We start from the raw sequence: 27469 nt of genomic DNA, 5'->3' as shown, positions 1-27469 counted from the left end.
AATATTCCAGTGATGCATAAAGAGCAATATAGGTACTATAACGAAGTAACATGTAAGTGGATAAATGGCTGAATCTGAAGTAGTTCACAAAATGCCTTTATTTTGTGCTTTCTTTTCCTTTTTAGAAAAATAAAGTCTTCTTGATTAGTTTACTTCCTTGATATCTGCTTCATTTCTGCAGAAGAGATCTAGAACCACTGCCAGACTGGCATGGACCACTGGATGTATTTGTTTCGTGCATATAGTTTTCATTTTGTGTGTGTGTGCATATAGTTTTCTTAAAAACCTACCATAATAAATAAAGAAAATGGCATGTAAATTTTTAGCTTAATTTTAGTTTTTACTTTACTGGAAAGAAGGCTGATAAGAAAAGGGAATCTCGCTGTCTTGCTTTATTGCCAAATTACCAATGTTTAGAATAGTTACTGGGACACATTAAATGGCTAATGAATTTGACTTTCAACTTTTGCATAAGAAGTTACTATACGGAGTAAAATAAATCTGAAAAGTTGAGTGAGTTTATTCTTTTCTGATTGAAGTACTGAACACTTTTCCTATTTCCATGTTATTTTCAAAATCAAATATTTGTGGAATTATCTTCAAAAAATTTTACAAGCTCAGTACAAATGAAGAAAGCATGATTTTACTTATAAAATGTCCAAAAAAATGTGCTAAATTTGCACGTACTAAAGTAATGGTAGACAAGATATGGACTCTTTTCATGTTCCTTACAATGTAGTAAGAAAAGACATTATGGAATTAAAATTTTTGAGTAGAGAAAATATAGTTTGGTCTAAATGTTTTGTAAATTCATGATGATAACAATAATAAAAGACCTAAACAAAATGGTCTAGGATTTTACTAATTTAATTGTATAGGAGATTTCTCACTGTTATTATTCCTCTCAATAAGTACTTTCTTCTAAATCTTATAACTAGTACTAAAATAATTTGTGTCCTAATTTTTTAGCATTCAACTTGGGGATTCAAGAAAAGAACATAAAAAAAAAAAAGTCAGACAGTTGGAAGTAAGACCCAAGCTCCTGTAACTCTTTAGATCATCAAAATAAAACAGCTTTAGCTTCCCATTAAATAACATAGGTTCTGATAAAATTATCTTTCTTAGAATATATAATCAAAATGGAGGCAAGATTGACATGGTACACTTTAAATATAATTTGAATTCACTCTAAATTTGAAAACAATGGATTACATTCATGTGGTAAATCAAAGGTGACCAGGATTTTTCAAGAGCTTTGATTCATAACGTTTTTAGGTTCTAGAAACCTTACAAATCTAATAGAATTGTGTACACTTACATATGAAAAAAATAATAATCTTTATAATTTTGAAAATTTTGGGAAGGTTGATGGTCCTCTGAAACCTCAACTCCCATATATAACCTATTTTAGAATATGGTTCTTAATACCTTCAATACCAACTTTTAATGTTTATTTTTGTATTTATATAAGATTTTAATTATTCTTTAATCATACCTATACAGACTGGTGGGCTGGGCTGCCAGAAGTATCGATTTTCTACCTGAATGCAGGTTATTCTTTCCTGTCCTTGAAGTTCATATCCAGGGTCACACTGAAAAACAACTGTGTCCCCAGGTTCTCTTCCATCTCCATTCCGAGTCCCATTCATAGGGACCCCTGGATCACGACATGCAGTAGCAACAGAACCTATCAAAAGACAGACACAAATTTTTAGTTGTGATACTACCAAAATCAATTTTAAAATTCCAAACTCTTTAAAGTTTAGAATTTCCCACATATCTATGTGCTTTGGCATAACTAAATTAAAACACATTTAGGCCAATTTTTAAATATCTGTATAACAAATACTTTTTGTCAAATAATTTGTGTTCTAACTTATCTCAAGAAGTGACATAGCACTTTAGTGACTAAATATTAGATTTGTCTTAAATTATTACATGTTCTGTTAAAGACATTGTGTATATTTGTTAAAAAGAGGTGCACGCTGCAAGAAAATATTTGTAGTAGTTATATTCCACAAAATAAATATTCTAGAGTATATTAAAAATCTCAAGACTGAAAGAAACAGGTTAGCAATCAATTACATTCCACAAAAAATTATCTTAGAGGACACATGAAAACATATTCAGTATTATTGACTTTTAGGGAAATAAAAATTAAAACCACAAGGAGATATCATTACATATATAATAGATACACTAAAATTTAAAAAAATGTATATATAACAAAACTAAATGCTGTCAAGATAATGGATAAAGTAGCATCTCTCACACATTGCTGGTAGGAATATAAAATCATACAGCTACTCTTGAAAGAACTGTTGCAATTTCTTGCAAAATTAAATTGTTATATATCTTGAAAATATACCCTTAGGTATTTACCCCCCCAAAAAAATTAAACTGTGGTAAATCCAAATCATGAAACATTATTTTGCAAAAAATATAGGAATGATCCCTACATACATCTTGAATGGATATCAAGGAAATTGTGGTATATTTAAAAAAAACTACAATATCAAAATGTATATATTGCTCTATTCCTTTATGCAACATTCTTAAAATGACACAATTATAAAAGCTGAAAATAGATTCGTGATTGTGAGGCATTGAGTGAGTGGGGAGATGGAAGGAAGTAACTGGCTATCTTGATAGCAACTATCTCGAGTAGCTATATTGAGCAGCAAGAGGAGTCCTTGTGACAGGAATGCTCTGGATCTTGACTGTGATGATCATCACAGCAATCTAACGTAGAACTAAATAACCACCCCGGGGCAAGTAAAAGAGATGAAATATAACTACTGAATTGCATCAATGTCAGCTTTTTGGTTATAATGTTTTAAATTATTACATGTTCTGTTAAAGACATTGTATATATTTGTTAAAAATATACACAATCATTGGGGAAAACTGGGTGAGAATGTATGGATCTGTCCACATTATTTTCTAAAATTATGTATGAATCTACAATTATCTCTACTAATTAAATGTTAAAAACACTAGAAGAGAGGAAAGTAGTATGAAGACATAGGAAAACAATCACTCCTTTTGTATGTACATGCATGGCAACTTACTGATACTGCTGACTCTGTCAATGGAACAAAAACTATTGTTCCATTAACTATTAGAATACATGATGAATGAGTATCAAGATAAGGAAGCTACTAAAATTTTTGTTTAAGGCTCTAGTAAACAATATTAATCTATATTCATAAATGCAGTATATTCAGAACTTGTTTCATTTATTTTTCATAATTTGCATATTAATGATTTGAATTGGACTAGAGACACAAAAGTAATATTCACTCATTTATTCAATTACAAACTCAGCATATGCCAGGCATTATCCTAGGTAGTGGGAATATCAACATATAAACAGACACAAATAAAACTGAAGAAACTTCCATTTTTATGGATATTAGTGGTATTTATACATACACATATATAAATATATACATTCCAGAAAATATGTACATATATGTGTGTATGTATGTATGTATATATCCAGTACACAGGTAGATAGGAAGGTAGGTAGAAAGGTGAATGGCCGATCAAGAGATTAGCAGATAAACACATTTATCAACATAGCATTTGATCTGAAAATTCACCAAGATTATTGCATTTCATTTATCTAATTCATATACATAACCAAGAAAACACAGAATCTCTATACATAATGTAATGTTCTGACTTTACTTCAATAGAAACCAAGAGGACCTTAACAATAAAGAAACTAAAAAAATACCATGTTATTTAAGCAAATACTACATATCAAAGCAGCAACAACAAAAAGTGATCATATATATAATTTACATATGTATATACAATGTGCTAATGTAACTATACATAGAATTAAGCTTAAGAAGTCACTTTTTATTTATTTATTTATTTTTTATTTTATTTTATTTTATTTTATTTTTTTGTGGGTCTGGGGATGGAACCCAGGGGCATTCAACCTCTGAGCTACACCCCCTGCCCTGTCTTTTATTCTTTATTTTGAAACCAGGTCTCACTGAGTTGCAGAGGGCCTCACTAAGTAGCTGAGGCTGTCCACGAACTGAGATCCTCCTGTCTCAGCCTGAATAGAATTCTACTGTGTGTATTTCCCATCATTTTGCAATCCATTCTTTTGATGGACACCTAGGTTGGTTCCATATTTTGGCTATTGTGAATTGTGCTGCTATGAACATGGTTATACATATGTTACTGTATTTCTCTGATTTCAACCTCTTTGGAAAAATACCCAGGAGTGGTATACCTGGATTATATGGTGGATCCATTCCCAGTTTTCTAAGGAATCTCCACAATGATCTCCACAGCAGCTGAACTAGTTTGCACTTCCAACGATAGTGTAAAATAGTTCCTCTTTCCCTACATTCTCACCAGCATTTATTGTTATTTGACTTTTGTATGCTTGCCACTCTGATTGGGGTTAGATGGAATCTCAGTGTAGTTTTTATTTGCATCTCCCTGATGGCTAGTGATGTTGAACATCTTTTCATGTATCTATTGGCCATTTGTATCTCTTCTTTTGTGAAGTGTCTATTCAATTCAGTTGCCCATTTCTTGATTGGATTATTTGTTTTGCTAGTGTAGAATCTTTGGAGCTTTTTGTATATTCTGGATATTAGCCCTCTATCAGAGTGGTGGCTGGTAAAGATCTTCTCCCATTCTGTAGGCTTTCTCTTTAGGTTCTTGATGGTTTCCTTTGATGAGAAGAAACTTTTTAGTTTGACGCCATCCCACTTGTTAATTCTTGCTTTAAATTCCTATGCTTTGGAGGTCTTGTTGAAAAAGGTACTGCCTGTACCTATATGTTAGAGTGTTGAGCCTATGCCCTCATCTAATAACTTCATAGTCTCTGATCTAATTTCTAAGTTTTTGATCCATCAGTCAATTCCTGTGCATGGTGAGAATTTTATAAACTGAGACACACTTATAATCCCAGTACTTCAGAGGCTGAGACAGGAGAATCACAGGTTCAAAGACAATCTCAACAAGTAGTGAGAATCTCATCAACCTAGTGAAAGCCTATTTCAAAATAAAATTTGAAAAGAGCTGGAATGTATCTCAGAGTTAGAATGCCCTTGGGTTCAGTTCCCAGTGACACACACACACACACACACACACACACACACACACACACAAATACCTTCATAGCACAAATTAGAATTACTAACATAACTATAGTAAACAGCAAAAATATAAAATTAATTTGTACTTTATTTTTATAGCAGTGAGTTTATGGTAGCATTAGTTTTTTTTTTTAACTGTGTTTCCTATCTGGCTATTATAATAAATTAGAAATTTGTTATGACAGATTTTTACTTTCAAAGAGAACTTTTTATTCTCTTTAAACAAAACACATTTTATCAAGTATAATATTCATTTATAATTCTCATTACCCATAATGTAAAAAAGACATAAAAGTTATACAATTTTGTAATCTTTTAGGATACACAGCAGAAACAATTTTTAAGAATGTTGTCTTATGCTAATTATATATAAGTGCATCTCTAGCATGCATTACAGAATAATTTGTGCTATCTCTGAGAAAACTTTCATATTACTTAGAAACTTTCTATAATACTACGTCTCATCAATAGCTAAATCCACTGAAAAAGTTAATTGTATTTGTTGTTAGGTACATGTAACCTTAACAAACTTTATGATATTCTAATATTAAATTGTTTTTCTAAGAAGAATGAAAAAAGAGTCCTAAGAATAAATAAACTGCCCTGTTAAATTTTTAAAAGAATCCTAAGAATACATTGTTTTTCTATGTAAGAATTTAGGAGACCCTTCCACAAAAGTTAAAAATAGTTGATGAAATAAATATCTGTGAAATAAATGAAAAAAATTGCAATTAATTATTTTATTATATGCTCACGGTTTATTTATAAGGTGGCATTTTTTGGGAACCAGAAGACATTTCTTCAAGTAGAGATCAGCAATGCTAATATTACATTTTAATTCATTTTACTTTATTTTGAATAACTTTAGGATATTTTTAGAAGAAAAAAATGGATAATACTAATTATAATAACATATGAGTAAGTCTAATTATTGTTTTTGCTCTTCTCTTCTGTTCTGTGAATATATTCTTTACTTTTTATTTTGTATTTGTTTCTGGCTAATGTAATTTCCAGAATGTAATTTCATTGGATATATGTGTTTCACTCAATACAGATTTCAGAATTTTTTTTTATTTTTTATTTTTGATTTTTTTTTTGGTGGTGGTACTGGGTTTCCTGGATACCCTTCTACCTCCGGGCTACACTCCCGGACACCTATTTTTTATATTTTTATTTTTAACAGGGTCTCTTAAGCCAGCAAGTCTGGCTTTGAACCTGCACGATCCTCCTCTCTCCACCTCCCAAATGCAGGGATTACAAGCGTGTGCCACCACGCCTGGCTAGATTTCATAATCTTAACGGGTACAAGTATACATTTGAACTAAAATATGAATGATTACTTGAACTACTAAGAGATAGATAGTATTTAAATTACCATCATGGTTGTCTTGGAAACTTTAATGCTACAGTTTTCTTACTGCATTGCTTGGTATATGGAAGAATAAATTCACTATAGTTCTTACTTGTCCTTTTTCTTTTGAAAGCTGACTGGGTATAAACTTATGTCAAGACCTTTAAAAAACTTTAAATTCATGGAGTTGAATAAGTGCTATCATTAGAAGCAGCAGACTTAGGCTTTAGTTTCTATTGTGTAAGAAAGGGATATTGATCAGGTTGTGTTATTTCTCTGAATTTTAACTGTCTTGTCTATAAAGCAGGCATAGTTGTATTTTACCTAGCTGATTTAGGGTCAGATACAATCTTAAAGTTGTATTCCAACAATTATATGTATAATTCTATAAAATATGAATTCTGAAATAAATCTTAAAGGAGTAGCATATTTTAACATTCATTGTATATTTTATCTAAGAAGTAGTTTTATTTATTTATTTTTTTTTTTTTTTTGCAAGTTGTCATGACACTTCAGCAAGGTCACAGCCCAAATTTGATATTCACGGACCTAAATTCTACTCCTCCAGGTTTATTGCCTTATATTTCTGTATTGATTAAAAAAATGACACTATATTCTCCACTTCACTATCTATAAGGAAATCAAGTTGGGTAATGGGAATATTTAACCTAGAAGAAAAATCCCATCCTGAGTCAAATCAATCAGAAAACATTTGAAATGCAGATGGTAACCTAGAGGTGGATTTTACCCTGGAGGATTTTGCCCTTGATGGAGCCCTTGCTTTGTACATGATCCATCAATTTTATAAAGAGTGTTCAACATCATTATTAGGCCTACACTTTGCCAACTACTCAGAGATGTGGCTATCTTTAGAATTTCATTATGTTACTCAGGATACATGTAATGATATGGCAAATCAGGTTAAAGTAGATGGCAGCATGACAGAGACATTCCCATCAACCCAGCTGGGAAACAAAGCTGCTTAATGCACTGTATGGAAAAGAAACCTGAACGCCAGTCCTGTAATAGACATACAACTCCCTATAAACTTCTTTTTAATATGCATATGCATTTTACTTTACTTTAGTAAATAATTGGTGGTATGCTTGATGCTAGAGATGCATTTTAATAGGAGACATTTTGCCACTCCTAAATTTTGTACTGTAAGTCCAAGCCACAGTAATTAGCAATAAAAGGAATAAAAGTCATCCAAATTGGAAAAGAAGAAGTAGAATTGTCTCTATATGCAGGTAATATGATCTTTCCTTAGGAAAACTTACATAATGCATTACAAAAAGTTGAAGCTAGTAAACTAATTCAGTGAAGTTGCAGGATGTGAAATCAATATGCAAAAATCAGTTGGGTTTCTATATATTAACAATTATCTGAAAAAAATTATAAAACCAATTCCATTTGCAAATTGGGAAACTGGAAAAAATTCTATTTGTAAACAGCATCAAAGAGAGATAAACTTAGGAATAATATTGCAACCGTGGCAAAAGACTTAAATAGCAAACACACACACACACAAACAAACACATACAAAACATTGATGAAATAATTAAAAAGATAAAAGCAAATGAAGAAAAGATCTGTCCATGAATTACCAAAATGTCTATACTACCAAAAGTGATCTACAGATTTAATGTATTCCAAATGGCTTTAAAAAATATATGCAATTATATAATTTATATGAAACCACATTATAAGACTAACAACCAAATAAAACTTGTGAAAGAACAAGTCCAGAGGCATCAGATGGTCCGATTTTAAATATATTTTACAAAATTATACTAAACTGTAATCTGTTGCAATAAAGACAGACATATAGAAAAATGGAGCAAAACAGAAATACACTAGAAACAAAACCAAGCATACAAAATCAGCTGATCTGCTGACAAGGATACTAGAAATATACAATGAGAAAGGGTTGTCTCTTTAAGAAAGGGTTTTGGAAAACTATATGCAAAATGATGAAACTTCACTTTGTATCTATACCAAAATTAATTCATTATGTAATAAAGACATCAATGTTGGACCCCAAACTGTAAAAGCTGTAATAGGAAACATAAGTAAACAGCTTCCTGACACTGGTCTTGGCAATCACTTATGGTATGACACCAAAATCATAGGCTACAAAAGCAAAAATAAATAAGTGATATTACATCCAGTTTAAACACTTCTTACACAGTACAGGAAACAACAGAATGAAAGAGCAACCCATGGAATGGGAGAAAATCTTTTCAGTCTATAATTTGATAAAATAACGTTATCCTAAACAGATAAAGAACTCCTACAACTCAACAACAAAAGATAAATAAACTAATTTTAAGAAGTTGGCTAAGGGCTTAAATCAATATTTCTCTAAAGAACATGTACAAATGATCAACATGTATATGAGAAAATGGTCAATATCATTCATCATCAAGGTTATGCAAATCAAAATTATAATGACATTATGTCCCAGTTATTCCACTCCTTTGTATCTTTCCAAATTAATTAGGTCAGTATATTATAGAGATACATGTGTGTCTATGTTTATAGCAGCATAATTCACAATAGTCAAATTATGAAACCAACCTAGGTATACATTGATAGATGAATGGATAAAGATAATATGGTATATATACACAATGGAATTTTACTCAGCAAAAAAAGAAAAAAAATGTCCTCTGCAGGAAAACAGATGGAACCAGAGAATATTATGTTAGTGAAATAGGCCAGCCTCAGAAATTCAAGGTCATATATTTTCTCTCCTATGTAGATGTTAAGAAGAAAATAGGAAACAAAGTAGCCTTCAGAAAAATAAGAAGAGAGACCAGTAGAATGGTCAGAGAGGATTTGAGGAGAGTGAGGAAAGGAGGTATAGGAGGCTTGGTGAAGGAAAGAGTTCAAATAATGTTATGTGTATACATGATGGTATCACTATCAATCTCATTAGCGTGTAGGGGTGGGGAGGAGGAGTAAGAGGGGATCCTGAGGTAAACACACTAATATTACCTGCATGCATATTTGCATCACTATGAAATTCACTATTAAGTATAACTACAATGCACCAATAAAAGAATATTTTAAAAATTACAATGCTATATTTCCTCAAAACCATCAGGATGGTCTTATAAAAATAAAAGACAAGTGCTGGCAAGAATGTGTAGAGGATAAAAAGCTTTTATACCATGGAAAACAAAAGGCACCATGGAACAGAGCATGGAGTTCCCTCAATGAATTAGAAATAGAACTACCACTAGATCTAGCCATATACTTCTGGATATTTATCCAAAATAACTGAAATTAGAATCTAGAAGAGATATTGAAACTCCCACATTAATTGCAGCACTATTTCCAAAAGCCAAGGCACAGAACATATTATGGTTAACAAAGTATGTCAGTCACATTAAGAAAGTATTGATATTATATCAGGGACATAAATAGTTAAGTTTGTATAAGTAAAGAGTAGAATGCTATTTGTCAGGAGGTGTAGGGAAAGGGAAATGGTAGTTACAAACTGATGGGCATAATGTTTCAATTAAGCAAAAATAAATAAGTTGTATGTATCTGCTGTTTAACATTTTATCTGGCTAAGAATAATAATGAAGTCTGTACCTAAAAATTTAAGAAGGTAGATTTTTATAATGTTAATTCTTCTTGACACAATAAAATTAAAATAAATTTGAAAAAGTTGTTGAAGACAGATTATTTAAAATGATAAAGGCATGTTTTATAATGTGTCTTTAAAATGATAAAGATATATTTAGTTCATTATTATGGCTTCAAATCACCATTTAATTGTTTGTATTTTAGCATATATAACTGCTCTCTTTATGAAATGGTAACATAACACACAGGACAATAATGTGTCATTTATAAATATTCCAGTAATTTTTGGTTATGCAGAAATATATGCTATCAGAACTTTTGACCATTTAATAATGTTTATCACTTATTTAAGTATGTTTTATTGAAGTGGGATCATGTTGAACTCCTTGCTACTTATTTTTTTGAAACAGGGTCTGACTATGTTGTTGAAGTTCTCTTTAAGTTGCTGAGATTGCCCTTGACCCTGAAATCCTTTTGTCTCAGCGTCCCATGTACTGAGATATAAGAGTATGCAACTTGCCCAGCTGAACTATTTGCATTTAAAAAAATATGTTTCTGTATCTATTAAAATACTTGGATTTATAAAAAGTAATCATAGGATTATTCCAGGTTCTCTCCTATGTTTTTTGGGGGTGAAGAGCTTAGTTTCAACTTTCACAAAGATTGACTTGTCTGATATCCTTGCTAATCTCTGCTTGGAATTTTCTCAGTTGCCCCTACAATTGAACTGAATCTCTTTTTAGACATTTTGGTGGACACCAAGTTTGTTAATGAGTGAATATTTAGTACATTTTTTTGTTAAACATAAACTTCAAAAAATCCCATTAGCCATGTGTCATGGTGCATACTTGTAATCTTAGGACTTGGGAGGCCAATTCATGGCCTGGTGGCTTTGTGTAGTTTTCAAAGAACAAGCAAAAAGATGGCATATTTATACAAAACTTGCTGTCAGAGTAACCATCAAATGCTTCTCTTATTGTCATCCATGACTAGAATGAGTTGGGGGTCATCTCTAAGAAGATGACCATTTTATCCATAAGTGTACTATACATGCTGTCCTTGAAAGGGAGGCTTGAATTACCTGACATCAAGAAGAGGATGGAAAATAGATGCCAGTTATAATTACTCTGAGTGCTACAAACTGGTCACACACAACCAGATAAGATAAATACTGAGGTATTAATAATAATGCTTTTTTTAAAATGGAAAACACAGGCCAGATGCCAAAACAGTCAGGACACCAGAGCAATAGGCATAAATCAGGAAGTCCTGAGAAAACTAGACTATATCATAGTTCTAATGTAATCTACACACAGTGCTGGTTAGGGCAAATGTAGAGGTGACTATTTCTGTCTAGTAGTTCATTGATAATACAAGTATCGTTTGACCTGAGCCGTGGAAAATGACTAAGAATTTATAGATTTAAGATGGACGCAAGTGTTCCAGGGTTATGGAAACAAGTTTGCAAAAAAAAAGTGGACCTGTGAGAGTATACTATGCTTTCTAGACAGTATAAACTCCCAGATGGACATAAATGAACAGTGAAGGGGTGAGACCAGCAGGTAGGCTGAGCACTAATTGTGGAGGTATTAAGTGTAAATGCTCAAGTTCTGAATTTACACCCATGTGGTCATTAAGTGACTTTGAATTGAGGAATGATGCTCAATTTGTATTTCAGAATGACCAATCAGGCAGAAATGTGGAGAATGTTCAGATGGAGGGATCATGAAATGAGTAGCTCGTTACTATGATAGCTGCACAGGGAACAATAATGAGGGAGAGGAGAAAGGCCTGGGTAGCATGCAGTCTTTAAGAAGGAGTGAGGAAGGGGAACCGGGTGGGGGGAAAGAGGGCACCAAGCAGAGTCTAAATGTATGCCATTTTCAATATGTTCCACATAAAAAAAATAATAATAATAAAAAAAGACGAGGATTTTAACCTCTCCCAGCTAAGGGATCCATCTCTTTGAGAATTTTAAGCAGTCTAATCTCTGAGCCTTGGTATTTTGTATTACCCAGCAGGGACAGATTCTTAACAGAGGTCAAAGAGTGAAGAGCATAGAAAATGCTCTGTCAAAATCAACTCTTCTGTGGGCAAATGCCAGCGGGGTACCCAGTGACGTCCTCCCCGTGGAACCTAAGTGGAACAAGACAAGCAGATTACAACGTTAAGCAGGGGATACGGAGGCTGACTGCTGAGAGGCAAGGACAGCACACGGGACGGCTGGAGGAGGCAATGTCAGATCTAAGAATCTCTGATTAAGCCAAAGGCCTCACAGAGTGCATCGCCAAGACAGGAAGCGGCAGATTCTACAGAGAGTGAACAGATCGTGAAATAAAAGGCACTAGGCTGCGGATAGTGGCCTGATGAAGATTATAAAGTTGGCACGTGACCAACATTTCGCTTAAATTCACTTTTCATTAAGTTTGGTGAGATGCATCCCATTGGTTGAATTTTGTTGAAGAAAGCTCTGCTACGATTGTTTGACTTATTCCTCTTTTATTTTGATTTCTTTCTAATAAACAATAGTTATTTGCTCAAAAGTAACAGAATAGAAGGGAGTCATGAAGAAGGACTTTGTATAATCCTGACAGTTAAAATGACAATAAATCCCATGTTCCAGGATTGTCCTGTTTTTTGTTTATTTTGTTTTGTTTTTGCAGTACTGCGGATAGAACCCAGAAGCACTGTACCTCTGAGCTACACCCCCAGTTCTATTTTTTAGTATTTTTATTTTTTGAAACAGAGTCTCATTGAGTTGGAAAGGGCCTCACTAAGTAGCTGAGGCTGTCCGTGAACCACAATCCTCTCTGGTCTCTGCTTCCAGAATGCTGGGATTACAAACGTGCGCCACCACCCTAGCCTGTTGCGTACAATCTTAATGGTGCCTCTTTTTACCCACAAAAATATCTTCACTTTGGTCAGTAAATTAAATGACTTTTTCAAGCAAAATCTTTGTGCTACATAGATATATTGGATGCTAAAGGGACTTAAAATATGTTTGAGGGATCATTATCATAAACATAATTAAAGTATATCCAGAATGACAAATAGATCATTGATCCTTCTTTCTTGGAAAAAATAACAACTAATACAAGGCATGGAGGATAGGAGAGTCATAAAAATGTTTGACTAAAGACAGTCTTGACACTGAGTTTGGAAGAATAAAAAGAATGTAAGAAAAAGTAAGCAAAAATATAATTTCAAGGCAAAAGAAGTTCAAGTAATAGAAAGCAGTGTGTGTGTGTGTGTGTATGTGTGTGTGTGTGTGTGCTTGTGAGTATAAAATTAATATTTGCCTTAATGAGCCAGGCCTGGTAGGTTGCACAGGCTTGTAATCCTTGTAATTTCAGTATTTGAGAGGCTGAGATGAGGATTACATGTTCAAAGATAGCCTCAGCAACTTAGCGAGATCCTATTTCAAAATAAAAGAAAATAATAATAAAAAAATAAAAAGGGCTGGAGATGAGCTCATAGGTAGAATGCCTGTGGATTCATTCCGCATTACCAAACCAAAAAAAAAAAAAAAAAAAAGTTTCATCTAAATGAAAGGGAAGATTCCTCTGAGAATTAACTAAAGTTCAAGGTGCTTAATATCCGGTCTTTAACATACTCTCCTAATGAATGAGTAGGATGGAATCCATTTATCTAGGGAAGAAGATTTTAGGTAGGCATTGAGCTGCTGACTCTGACAAACAAGCCAAATTTGATTAATGGTAGTGGATAATTTGCCTCTTCTCCATTTATATCCCCTTTAATGCTACTGTTTCCTTAGAAATTTAGACGACTTTTTGACTTTTTATAAACTCCCACTTTAAAATTAGCCTGTGTGCCTTCAGAGCCAAAGAGCTAGAGGCAAAGGGCACTGCTGACCCTTTCAACGAGACATGTATGCTCTCCACACATGCCTTCCACGCATGCTCTCTCCTTCCTGCCTTCTCACTGCTTTATCTGCTTATGTTACACACTTTTTTGAGATTTTGACCTTTGATGAACGTGATTGAGATCCTAATCAGGAAGCCAAACTGATTAAGATGTAGAATTTCATTATAGTTAAAAATGTAGATCCAAAAACTCTATTTTTGGCATATTTACACTTGTATCTATATTAATATAAGTAATAACTGTATCTGGTATATCCCAAATATGATATTATACATGAATCTAGAATAATAGTAATAACTGTTAGGCATTCATTTTAATCTACTTTCAGACACATGTGGATATGATTCATGTGCTCAGGCTCTGCTACCAAATGACCTTGAACAAATTAACTGACTTTCTGGACCTCAGCGTATTTTATCATAGTTTTTTCTCACTTCATTTTTAAAAATTTTTATTGGTGCATTGTAGTCATACATCTTAATGGTATAAAAAACTTGTGTAGACATACATGTACACATCATCCAATTAGTCCTTACCTGATCCCCACCTTCTTCCCTCCCCATCCCTCATTCCTATGCTTGACTTAGTGATAGACTGATATGTTTAAATACATCATGTGCTTTAGATAGAAACTTCATGAAAGAAGAAATTCAAATGTCCAATAAATGCATGAAAAAATGTTCAACATCATTGGCAATCAGAGAGATGCAAATCAAAAACTACCCTGAGATTTCACCTAACTCCAACTAGAATGGCAATCATTCAAAACACAAACAACAACAAATGCTGATAAGGATGTGGAGAAGTGGGAACTCTAAAACATTGTTGGTGAAATTGCAAATTAGTGGCCTGGCATGGTGGTGCATGCTTGTAATACCCGAGCTTGGGAAGTGGAGACAGGAGGATCGCACAGATTCGAAGCCAGTTGTGCTGGCTTAAAAGACCCTGTTTAAAAAAAAAAAAACAAAAACAAAAAAACACTATAATATAGGTATGGGAGTATAGCCTGGATTTAGAAGGGCTTCTAGGAACCCCAGTACCACCAAAAAAAAAAAAAAAAAAAAAAAGAAAGAAAGAAATTGCAAATTAGTGCAACTACCTTGGAAAACAATATGGAGGATCCTCAGAAGAACTAGAAAAAACTTACCATTTGATCCAGAAATATCACTCCTGGGTATCTACCCAAAAGATAGGAAACCAAACTACCAGACTAATGCATGTGTATCTATGTTCATAGCTGCACAATTCACCATTGCTAAACTGTGGAACTAGCCAAGATGTCCATTAACAGATGAATGGATTACAAAACTGTGGGATAGGTACACAATGGAATTTTACTCAGCCATAAAGAAAAACACAATTACATCATTTACAGGCAAATGGATGGAACTGAAGGACATGCTAAGTGAGATTAGTCAGGCACAAAAAAAATAAGAAATAGGATGCTTTCCCTAATATGCAAAAGCTAGGGAGCAATGGGTAACAGGAGGAATTCTAGATGAAGAAGGAGATCCTATAAAGAAGAATGTGAATCTTTAAAACCTCAGCATAATTATTTGGGAAATGGGGATAATAAGCTACATCCTATGTTGCTTTGTGAGGATGAAATAAAAGTGTTTTTTTGTTTGTTTGTTTTTTGTTTTTTTGCGGGTCTGGAGATGGAACTCAGGGGCATTTGACCTCCAAGCTACACCCCCTGCCCTATTTTTTATTCTTTATTTTGAAACCAGGTCTCACTGAGTTGCAAAGGGCCTCACTAAGTAGCTGAGGCTGTCCGCGAACCGCGATCCTCGGGTCTCAGCCTCCCAAATGCTGGGATTACAAGCGTGCGCCACCATGCCTGGCTGAAATAAAAGTTTTTAAGGTGGCTCTTGGCACCAATCTTTAAGATCTCATTCATGAAAAAAGAAGAAATGTATTTCGATTGGAAGTCTTCATACTTAGAAAACTATGTCAACATGTGAATAAAAAGATATCTCAGTAACTAATTTCCATTGATACTTTTCAATATATATTAACACTTAGCCAGGTGTGGTGGTGCATGTTTATAATCCCACTACTTGGGAGGCTGAGACAGGAGGATCATTTAGATTCGAAGCCAGCCTCAGTTATTGAGGCTCTCAGCAACTTAGTGAGACCCTGTTTCCAAATAAAGTATAAAATAGGTCTGGGAGTGTAGCCCAGAGGTAGAAAAGCCCCTAGGTTCCAGACCCAATACCACAAAAGAAAGTATTAATACTCAATGTAACTTTAAATAGTTTTTAAGATTCAGATCAGTAGTATACATTTCTATTCATCTTAAAAGAATATATTGAAGGTAGATTTTTTGTAGTGTAATATATATTATTTCTATAACATTAACATGCCCTACAATACAAGTAAAAATGCAATGCACTGTTACTATTTTTATCAGGTACTAGGAACTGACCCCAGGTATGTCCTACCTTCAAACTACACTACTAACCCTTTTTTATTTTGAAACAGGTTCTCACTAAGTTTCTGAGGCTGACCTTGAATCTGCAGTCTTCCTATCTCAGCCTCCTAAGTACTGGGTTTACAGGCCTGCATCACTAGGCTTGCCTCACTAATTTTTTAATATTGATTAATCAGTTCATATTAATTTTATATATAAATCTATTAAAATCACCAGAAATGTACCTAAATAGCCTGTTTTTATTAATCAGATACACTTTACCAACACAAACACTAAGCCTTAAACACCTTTCCATGTTACTGTATTCAGATTTTTAGTCACAATAGACATTTAAATAAAAGAAAAACTTAGACACTACTAATTTAAGCTAAAAATTGAGTTTTTAGTTGCTAAACAAAAACAGGAAAGAACCAAAGTTGAGCAGTTCTCTGGCATATCCCTACTTCAAAGAGAGTAAGAGAGAAAAACAGTAGAAAATATAACTATGAAGAATATGTAATTGTTCAGTTTCATAATTAGGAGTCACTTATGCTCACTATATGATCATTTACTTATTTTTATTCATTTTTTATCTTTTTCCCAAAAGGTATAATTTGCAAATTTGCAGACATTAACTCTTAGACTTAAACTTCTTCACATAAACTTGCTTATATAATACAAAACAATTTATTTGTGTGATGTAATTATGTCAAACAACAGTTTTGGAATACTAGTTTAAACAAGTCATTTTTACTTTTTCAAGAGATGGTCTTGGAAATCTTTAGAATTTCTGTTAATAGATTTTTTTGAATAGAGATAAATAGATAAATAGATAATCTTCTCAAAGAGATAATGTGTTGGTAAGTAAAGTAAAATTGCACTTAAATATTTTCAAGGTTTTATTCTTTTTCTCCAATTTTTAAAGGAAATTTTACAAAATTTCCTTTATACTGATAATCATGTAAATTAAATGGTATTTTACTGTTACAGAAAGTCCCAGTACAGGAGGACTCCAGGTTAGAGGACAGCTTTAACAAGTATTGAGATTCCCATCAACCTAGGGAGAACTTGTTTCCAAATAAGAAATAAAATTAGGATGGGCATATAGCATGGAGGTGGAAGGCCTCTGGGTTCCACCGCCGGTACTACAAAAAATAAAATAAAAATAAAAGTAAAAATAAAAATAAAATAAAGACTAAAGTACTTTGTTAAAAATAACTTTGAATATATTTCTAAAATCTTTAACAAAAATAAAAAATTAATAAAATATGGAGATTGCTTTTTTATAAAGGTAAGAGTGTTTTTCTTTTGTTACCTAAAAAGAGTCACACTTGTGTGTGTGTGTGTGTGTGTGTGTGTGTGTGTGTGTATGTGTGTGTGTGTGTGTGTGTGTGTTACTGGGGTTCCTGGAAGCCCTTCTACCTCCAGGCTACACTCACAGACCTATTTTTTACATTTTTATTTGGAAACAGGGTCTCCTAAGCCAGAGGGCGGGGCTGGCTTCGAACCTGCGCGATCCTCCTGTCTCTGCCTCCCAAGCGCGGGGATTATAAGCGTGCACCACCACGCCCGGCAAAAAGAGTCACATTTTAAAATACCAGAATTTTATGGTATTTTCAGATAATAGATCGAGCATACCTAGTATAGAAAATTCCACAATTGACCTCATGTGATTGGTCACCTTTGAATGCAAGCATACTAAAAGCAGTGTATAAAATTATGTCCAGGTTACATATGTAAGCTGTGTACAGGACATAAATGGGTTTTGTGTTTAGGATGCCATTCCCAAGATATCTTACTTGGTATATGTAAATATTTGCATATTATTTCTAGGAAGAATTTAAAAAATGAATCCTACATACCTAAGGCACATGTTTTGATAAAGTAGTAAAAATTTAAAAAAAACTTTAATAAGATGGTATTACTACAATACTCTATCTTGCTCTGTAATCTCGTTTCAAAAACAGGGTGTTTCTGTGAATGTGGTCCCAGCAGGAGGACAATTCATGAACTTTGCATCAAAAGACAATTCTTTATACAACAGTGCTAAAAATGGAACTTCTTTTCATATTCTTATAAATATGAAGCTCACCTGTTGCTTGCAATTTTTTAATTTTGTATTTTCCAAGTGTACATATTATATGCTTTTTGTGTATATGCTTAGTGATGATATGTGTGATGTTTTTGGAGGTTGATAATTTGGTGTATATTTTCTTGAAAAGAATCGTTAGCTATATGCATACTTTAAAAGTTATATTTCTGTACAAAGAAAAAATTATATAGGTTTTGTTTGCTATCTTAATTTTGGTTGTATTTACACTTTGATATTAACACATTTTCTATAATTGTATAGCTGTATTGAATCATGTAGTAATCAAATATTGGATATGATTTAATCATGTTAATCAATTTATACCTATTTTAGTCACATTTTTCCAAAAAATACTGCCAGATACTGATGTTCAATGTAATTTCTTCTTTGCCTGCTACAGTAAGTGGTGCTCAATTGTAGAATGTATTGTACCTTTTAACACCTGATGTATACATCTCATGTAACAAAAAGGGCAATAATAAAATAGAAATCCCAAAGAAAGAATACAGCAGAAAAAGATTTGTAGGCAGAGTCTTATTTTCTTTTGTTGTCCAGAGTACTTATAATTCTTGAGCCTCCCAGAAATTGGAAGCTAAATAAAGTAACTCAAGTTTCCTTTAGAAAAAAATAATTCCAAGATATGAAAAAAATCCTGAATCAAAAACATTTCTATTCCCAGGCATTTTGGGTATGGGATATGCTTAACCTGTATAAGGCTTTGTGATACAATTATTTACTAGTTGAATTATTTTAGCATGATATTTACTTTAAGAAAAACTGGCTTGACAACTGAAAAACAATACTAACACTAATATTCAAAGTTAATTGCATTTCTTTTATTGCAAATATATTTAACTTTCACCACAGAGAAATAGGAAGACAAGAAATAAGAATAATTAAGATCATTAACATTTTAAAATTAAAATTAGAACAATAAAGTTAACAGAACTATTTAAATAGCATTACTCTTTTGCATTTAAAAATTAAAGAGAAAGAACTTACTTGAAAACTGTATTGCAAATCCAGATTTGCTGATATAAAAATCTGTGTCAAACTGGATGGTCACTATGTTGAGAGTGCTATGGATTCCTTCAGGAATGAGAGATCCACTGATTTCCTTCAAGAGCATCTCATTTTCTGGTGGACCATCCCAGACTCGGAGTATGTCATGTGAAGCTTCAGTATCGAAAGCAAGAAACTGCAGGCTGTGGGAAAAACACAGCATCTCTGAGTATTTTGAACAAGGATATCAATTTTCAGTAGAACTAATAGAACTGATATTCCATTTTAAATAAAGAATAGAACTAATTATATATTGTGACCTTTATAGTTCTTTCTTGTTTGAGATAAAATGTTAATGAAATTTTTTGAGCAGTATAATTTATTTCTTTAGAATATGAAAAACACTTTTATCACCTTCACAAATTACAGAAATTTCAGGTATACATTCTTTTCAGTGTTCTTGAGTTTTAATTAAGAGAACAAAAGGTGACATTTTTAAAGGGCCTTCTAAGTGCCAGGCTGTGTCAAATGAATTACAAACATTTGCTTTGTTTAATTGCTATAATGACCTAATGGAGCTAAAGCAATTTTTTCTTGATTTAATAAATGTGGCAAATGGAATTTAGATAAATTAAGTAATTGCCCCAAAGGTGGCTGAGTCATAAATTGGACTAAATTTGTCTAACTCCAGAGTACATACTTTTGCCACTGTCTGATGTCAAATCTGCTATTTTTTTATATATAGATAAAATTAGCATCTTATACATTTTGCGCCAAATGCAAAATTAGCACTCCCATTATATCAACATGCTCAGATCTATGTACACTTTGTTGTTTGGTATCTGAATTTTCACGGTTTTAAATTTAGATTACATGTGAATATCAAATATTATTCTTGAACAAAATCCCAGAATCCTGCTAATTCAATTTTTTTGGGGGGGGGTCGGGGGATGGAACCCAGAGTCATTTGACCTCCGAGCTACACCCCCTGCCCTATGTTTTTATTATTATTCTTTATTTTGAAACTGGGTCTCACTGAGTTGCAGAGGGCCTCACTAAGTAGCTGAGGCTGTCGACGAACTGTGATCCTCCGGTCTCAGCCTGCCAAATGCTGGGATTACAAACGTGCGCCACCATACCTGGCTAATTCAGTATTTTCAAGTTTATCTATTCTAATATTTAAATAAAACAATGCAGCAGAGTGAAGTGATACATGCCAATAATCCTAATACTTGGGAGGCTGAGACAAGAGGATCTCAGTCTGTAGGCCAGCATGCAGTACCTTAGCAAGACCCTGTTTCATAATAAAATAAATAAAGAGTGTATCTCGGTGGTAAAATACTCCTGGGTTTTTAATCCTCAGTCTTAATCAATCAATCAATCAGCATATAAACAAATGTATGATACACAAACAATGTGTGATACACAGAAAAGAAAAAATAAGCTAGAGAGAGAACCAAGATAGTGTGTTTTGAGTTCTGTGCAGTGCCTTGCAAAAGCAGTGTACTAGTCCATGCTATGTCTATCAGAGCATGGGTGTGCACTTCCTAAAAGTCTGTCTGAAGTTTCATTTAGCAGTTCATACGTTTTAAAGTTGTTATTATTAGTGAGTGATAGTGTACTAATTAGTTTACATGTCAAGGAGGATTTGTTCATTGATTAATTCATTCCCAGCCAAAGGCATACAAAGGAAAATGAACTCAGAGCATGAGATAGCCTTGGAAACTTGATAGGTGTTGATTTAGAAGGTTAGGGTTCTGTTCCCATCTCTGGGGCAACAAGTTGAGGCTTTGCGAGCTGCTGCCCACCTAAACTCGGAGAGAAAGGGACGTGTCACACAGAGTGACACAGGGCCTCAGAAATGTGTCCAAGACCATGAGAGATCGAAATGTTCCTAAATTCCTTATATTATTTATTCTAAATTTTGGTGAGATTGCACTTAGTAATAGTGCCTTGCGTAACTTAGCATATCCATCAAAGCCCTGGATCCAGCATCTTGAATTATCAAGAACTGAAAGAGCAAAGTTCACTAAAAGAGGAAAACATTCTAAACTTCTGCGGCCTATTATAACTATGAAAAACTTCCTTTGAAGTGGTTCTAGGAGTTTCTGCTATAGTCTATAAATCATGCTAATAAATACCTCTTTTCATATTTTAAGCACTTGAAAACCATGCTTTTCTGTACTCTGATTAATAATACTTTTAAAAAACTTGGCATGTGATATTATATATAAGAGCTGATCAGAAAAATCAGATTCCCTAATAATTTTGAGGGAACAAAATTTATTTACCTGACAATATTCCCTGGATCCACCTCAATCATCCACATGCAACGCAGATTATTATCATATGGAAAGGGATAGCCAGGAGATAAGATTCTTCCTGATGATTCTCCTTTAAAACGACCTCCACATTCAGCTAATAAAATAAAATGAAAATTTGAGTCACAATTAAATATCAATCGTTTCAAAACAATCTATACATTTCTCAGGAGTAAAAATTTTTTCACATTAAGGAAAATAAAGTTTGATTTCCCCTCTCCTTGAAAGTAAATAGCTGTATATGCTTTCTTAGATTAAGGTATTTAAAGCAAGAATATATTGTATAATATAATAACAGTGTCGTTAGATCACATACAATTAAAGGACACACTCAAAATCTCCAAATGAGGCTTCAGAACATTTTGAGATGTGTTGTTCAATAATGATAATTTTGAAAGGGAAACAGATGGCACGTTTCTCATTGCTAGTGAGTTGCAGGGTAAATAATTAATTGTCTTCCTACCCCACCTCTGAGGAAAACTCATCTCCACTGGAGTCCCTTGGGCATTCTAAATTTCTGTGTCCTTTTATTCTCTTAAATAACTCTTAACTTCTTCCTTTCCAACCTACCAAGAGTCACAGTGGCATTTTTACTATATATATTTTTTTACTTCAATTCAATCTAGTTGGGCTTTGATTTAATGTGGCCTCAAATTTTTATAAAATTTATTGATTTAAAAATGTAAGTAGGGCTGGGATGTAGCTCAGTGGCAAAGTGCCTGCTTTGCAGGTGTGGCGCTCTGGGTTCGATCCCCAGTTCCAAAAAAGACAAAAAAAAAAAAAAATTAAAATGTAAGTATTATCATGATATAAAGTTTTATATCTTGAGAGATCCCCTCTCTATTTTAATACAAGCTAATTCTGTTGGAAAGTCTGAAGTGACTTTACTTTGGTAAGCAGATGACCTAGAAAGAACTATATATATATTAAAGAATAGAGTGTTTTAGTTAGTACATAGATCTATATATCTAAATCCTAGATACAAGAAAAGCATATAGCGCATTATACATTTACAATTTCTCCATATTATCCTCCTATCAAAATATAAACCAAAACCAAAAAACCTTCTTTCTGCCGAAAATATTCATATTAATTTTTGTTTTTAGACTGTTTCTATCTTAATTTCAGTGACTGAATTATACTTTTTTATTTCTGTTTGTCATCATCATTATTATTGTTAGACCAAAGAAGGTCAAAGACAGTAAGTTTCACAAATGGCTCAAATTTTTAGGCTCTGTATATGAAAATTTGTTTCAGTGATTTTAGATACTATTGTACCATCGTGTGATGATTAGTTTTATGGGTCAAAGTGGCTAGACAAGCCTGGTGTGATGGTGCACACTTGTAATCACAGTATTTGGGAGGTGGTGACAAGAATTTCATGAAGATAGCCTCAGCTACTTAGTGAGGCCCTTTGCAACTCTGCGAGACACTGTTTCAAAATAAAGAATAAAAAGTAGATCTGGGGTGTCACTCAGAGGTAGAATGTCCTTGGTTCCTGCCCCAGTATTGGGGAAAAAAAGCTAGACAATAGGATTCAGTCCTTTAATTAAATTAATTAAATGCTAATAAGGCTAATAATAAAAGTTGATTTTTAAAGAAGATAGTATTTAAGAGATCACCATCATTGCAATTTTTTATTTTTTAAACAAATATTTTTGGACAACCTACAGCTATATAGCTACTGTATATTAATATTTTCCTCCTTTCTTCATATTTTATCACTATCATTTTGAGAGCAGCATTGATACTTTATTCTCCAGATTTTTTTAAAGGAGTCGTAGTTTTATGTACAGTAATGCATATTAAATTTAAATATAGCTCTTTTTCTTCCCTATTTCTTTGCTAACATTATCACTTGGCACTCAACCTAAACCACTGAGTTTTACCATAATAGTCTAATTTATATTCTGAAAGACGACATATCTGTGAGATGAAAATTAAATTTAATGTCTAAAGAAGTTATAAGGTAAAATCTTTCCAATTATAGTGCTTCAAAATCAATTTTGTTTGATCAATGTATAACCTTCAGAAATGCAATTGCCTAAAATTTATACAAATAATATAGAAATACATTTGCATTGACAGAAAAAAATATAGTCATAATGTATACACAAGGCTAATGAGCAGAAAAATATAATTTAGGTCAGTTGATAAAACTATATATTTTATTTATTTATTTATTTATTTATTTATTTATTTATTCTGGCAGTTCTAGGGATAGAACCCATGGCATTCTACCTCCGAGCTACACCCACAGTTTTATTTTTTATTCTTTATTTTGAAACAGGACCTCACTAAGTTGCAGAGGGCCTCACTAAGTATCTGAGGCTGTCTGAGAACCACAATCCTCTTTTAGCCTCTCAAGTACTGGGATTGGTTTAGAATATTTATAAATATGAAATCCATTGATTTCTCACAAACATAATTAAAATCTTATCTCATACCACATGACCTTCCAGTTACATCTTTCCAGAAAGTAAAATTATTTGTGGCTTGGTTCAGTATATTCAAAATATAAATGATTTTAATGCATTTTTTGTTATTTTAATTTTAAGGATCATGGGAAATCAATATTTACTGGCTTATAGTAATGTAATATAGAGCCCTTAATGCTTTTGAATAAATTTTATATTTATATTTATATTAAAAAATAAAAGAATTAATCAGTGGTATTTTTTCTTATAACCACTGCCAATGGGCCAATTATTGGTCATATTCCAGAATCCAAAGCTTTGTGGTAATTAAGACTGATTATTATTTTAGTTATTACCCTCATAATCTATCTAAAATTCAGATTCCAGTTGAAAATAAAGGACTCTGATTACACTGTGTTTAGATAAGAACATTATTTTCTGTGTGAATCAATGTTGAAGTAAACCTACAGAGATCTCATGTCATCAAAAACACTAATTAATCAAAAGGTCTCTAATGACTAGAATACCATTTTTCCTATTTGAATTCTAGCAAGTTTAGTGGTGATTCATGTTTATTATAACAAAAAATGATCAGTGATAGAAAATTTCTACCTCCCCCAAAATATTTAGACCTCCAAATTTATTAAATTGGAAACTTTAAACAAGTACTTTTTTGCATATAAACTCTACTTCAATAAAGTTGTTTACAAGAAGATTCTAGGCAATTTTACCAGTATGACTTTAACACAGAATGAATTTATGTCTCTACAAATGCCATCAAGAATTAAAAATGGCTAAAGAATCTCTCAGTGTTGCAGACTGGAAAGTTAAGAGTTTGTTAAAGTATTTTGTTGTTGTTGTTGGTGGTGGTGGTGGTGGTGCTGGTGGTGTTGCCCTAATATCCAATCTGGCGCCTACTTGATATCTGGAGAAAAAAGGTTAAAAAAAAGAGAAAAAGAGGGGAAGAAGTCTTTATCGATACTTGTCTATCTACCCTCCCACTCCAACATATTCATTTATTAACCGATCTTCTAAATGATTGGAATAAAATGGTGCTCCAGCTATGCAAAAAAGAAAACGATTATTCTCTAGTTTCATGTAGGCAATATTGCTTATGTTACTTTTCCATGCCTGTACATACTAAAATTGGTTTGATGCTGCATACACATAAAAAAATCCAATAAGCTTTTCTAGATTTAAAAAATTTCATATAAAAAGAGAAGTTAATGAGGATAATTTGTTCCTTAATTCACCTTGACTTCATGGTGTAAAAAAAATTAAACATTAAAACAAATATGGCCAGTGAGATTAAATAAATGTATATAATAAAAAGGCTTAGCCAGGTGTGGGGGCACACACTTGTAATCCCAGCATTCTGGAGGCTGAGACAGGAGGATCACGGTTTGCAGACAGCCTCAGCTACTTAGTGAGGACCTTTGCAACTCACTGAGACCCTGTTTCAAAATAAAGAATAAAAAAAAAAGGGCTGGGGGTGTAGGTGGGAGACAGAATGCCCCTGGGTTTCCTCCCCAGTACTGAAAAAAAAAAAATCTTAACATTTTTGTAGTGAGTTAAATTTTATATTGAGTGGGTTTCCTCCCCAGTACTGAAAAAAAAAAAAGTTTAACAATTTGGTAATGAGTTAAATTTTATATTGAGTAGAAATATAATCACTTTGTACAGACCATATTACCCCCTAAATAATTATACATTGATAAGATTATGAAAAGGACCTTTGTGCTTTACATGAATTTTCTTTTGAGAAATTTAAACTATTACTTTATTATCTTCCTGGTTTAAGGTATAAGTTATGTGTGAACAGACAAAAACACTTGAAAACATTGAATATATTTTGATATTTTTATAAACATATATAATGAAAATTTTAAAAATGTCTCCTACCAATACAGGAGGGCAGCGGATAGTCCCATGCTCTTCTCTCCCCTGTCATGCACTTGAGAAGGCTACTTCCATGGAGAGTGTAGCCGGGATTGCACCCATAGATGATAGTGCTACCAGCAAAGTGGCCTTGGTCGCTGATCTTGTATCCAAATTGTGGAATGCCAGGATCTTCGCAATGTGAAAGTTCAAAACCTGAGAGAAACATGTAAATTGATTAGAGATACAATCTAGCCAAAGAATTGACAACCAAATCAAATGTCCCTTTCTTTTATTTCAAATGTGATTCTATCGGAGCCGGGATGTAGCTCAGTGACAAAGCATCTGCTTTGCAGGTGTGGCGCTCTGAGTTTGATCCCTGGTTCCAAAAAGACAAAAAAAGAACTCCTTCAAATGTGATTCCATACTTTTTTCCTACTGGTATTACTCTTATATTTAACTTTGATAATATGCAATAATCGTAGCTATTTTATTGAAAACTAGAAGACTTCCGGGAAGATGGCGACCGAGAAAAGCGGGGCTTAAGAGCCCCGCTAACAACAAATTTCCATTACCACAAAATCAGCGCCTTTCATAGCCAGAAAACACCATCACCAGTGAAACAAAAAATCACCAGGCTCCAGAGAGAAAGCGGACTGAGAACAGAGCCACAGAGGAGATACTCCGGCCTCGCACCCGAGGACGCGGCAGACGCGCCATACTGCCGGAGGCACCGGCGAATTCACAGGACGGCTACAGCAAGCCGAGGTGAGCCACTGTGGAACAGCTAGGCGGGATTTCTCCGCGCAGAGAGCATCTAAAGCTCCCAGTGGTTTTATTTTTCAAATGTATTATATTTTCAAGTTATTTTTCAAATTCATTATATTCATCAAATTTATATCATGGCTTATAGTAGTAAACTTTTTAACTACTTCAAGTGACTTAAGTTAATAGATTCTGAAAGTCGTACTGTGATATAACAAGAAGTGTAGATTTATTTTTCTTCTGTGGTTCCTAGCACAAAGCACCTAAAATCCCTGGAATTTCCTGAGTGATAGGAATGAGAGGAACCTTTTTATTCCAACATGAGCTTATGATCAGGAAGATCAACTTTTTTTCTTGGAGAAAAGGAACAGGTCCCCATAGAAACTCACCATGAGACTGGAGGGTTGAGACTTTAAGTCTCTATCCCCCAACACACACAATTTCTAAGAAGAGGAACCGAGAGACTTAATTATCAATGGTCAGTGACATAATGGATCATGCCTATGTGGTAGAATCTTTATTTTAACCTTAGACAGAGGGATTCTGGGAGTATCCAGGTTGGTATTTGCATCAACAAGCTGGAAGGGTGGTACATACACCGCAGAGACAGATGTTC

General features: G+C 33.3%; 1 protein-coding gene across 3 annotated transcripts in view; it reads right to left on the bottom strand.

Annotated features, from left to right (window-relative positions):
* Positions 1 to 27469, bottom strand: part of CSMD3 (CUB and Sushi multiple domains 3) — a gene marked incomplete at both ends in the record, with an annotated part of 1156743 nt that overhangs the window by 297460 nt on the left and 831814 nt on the right. For all 3 annotated transcript variants that reach the window (XM_080694904.1, XM_080694905.1, XM_080694906.1), the window contains 4 exons: positions 1496 to 1687; positions 19473 to 19675; positions 21764 to 21890; positions 26113 to 26304. In XM_080694904.1, the coding sequence (XP_080551030.1) occupies positions 1496 to 1687; positions 19473 to 19675; positions 21764 to 21890; positions 26113 to 26304 (714 nt within the window). The remainder of the gene's footprint in view (positions 1 to 1495; positions 1688 to 19472; positions 19676 to 21763; positions 21891 to 26112; positions 26305 to 27469) is intronic.

Source organism: Muscardinus avellanarius, assembly GCF_963383645.1.
Source record: "Muscardinus avellanarius genome assembly, chromosome: 4".
Classification (NCBI taxonomy): Eukaryota; Metazoa; Chordata; class Mammalia; order Rodentia; family Gliridae; genus Muscardinus; species Muscardinus avellanarius.
The sequence above is the reverse complement of the archived record's forward strand: the minus strand, read 5'-3'. Positions and strand labels throughout refer to the sequence as shown.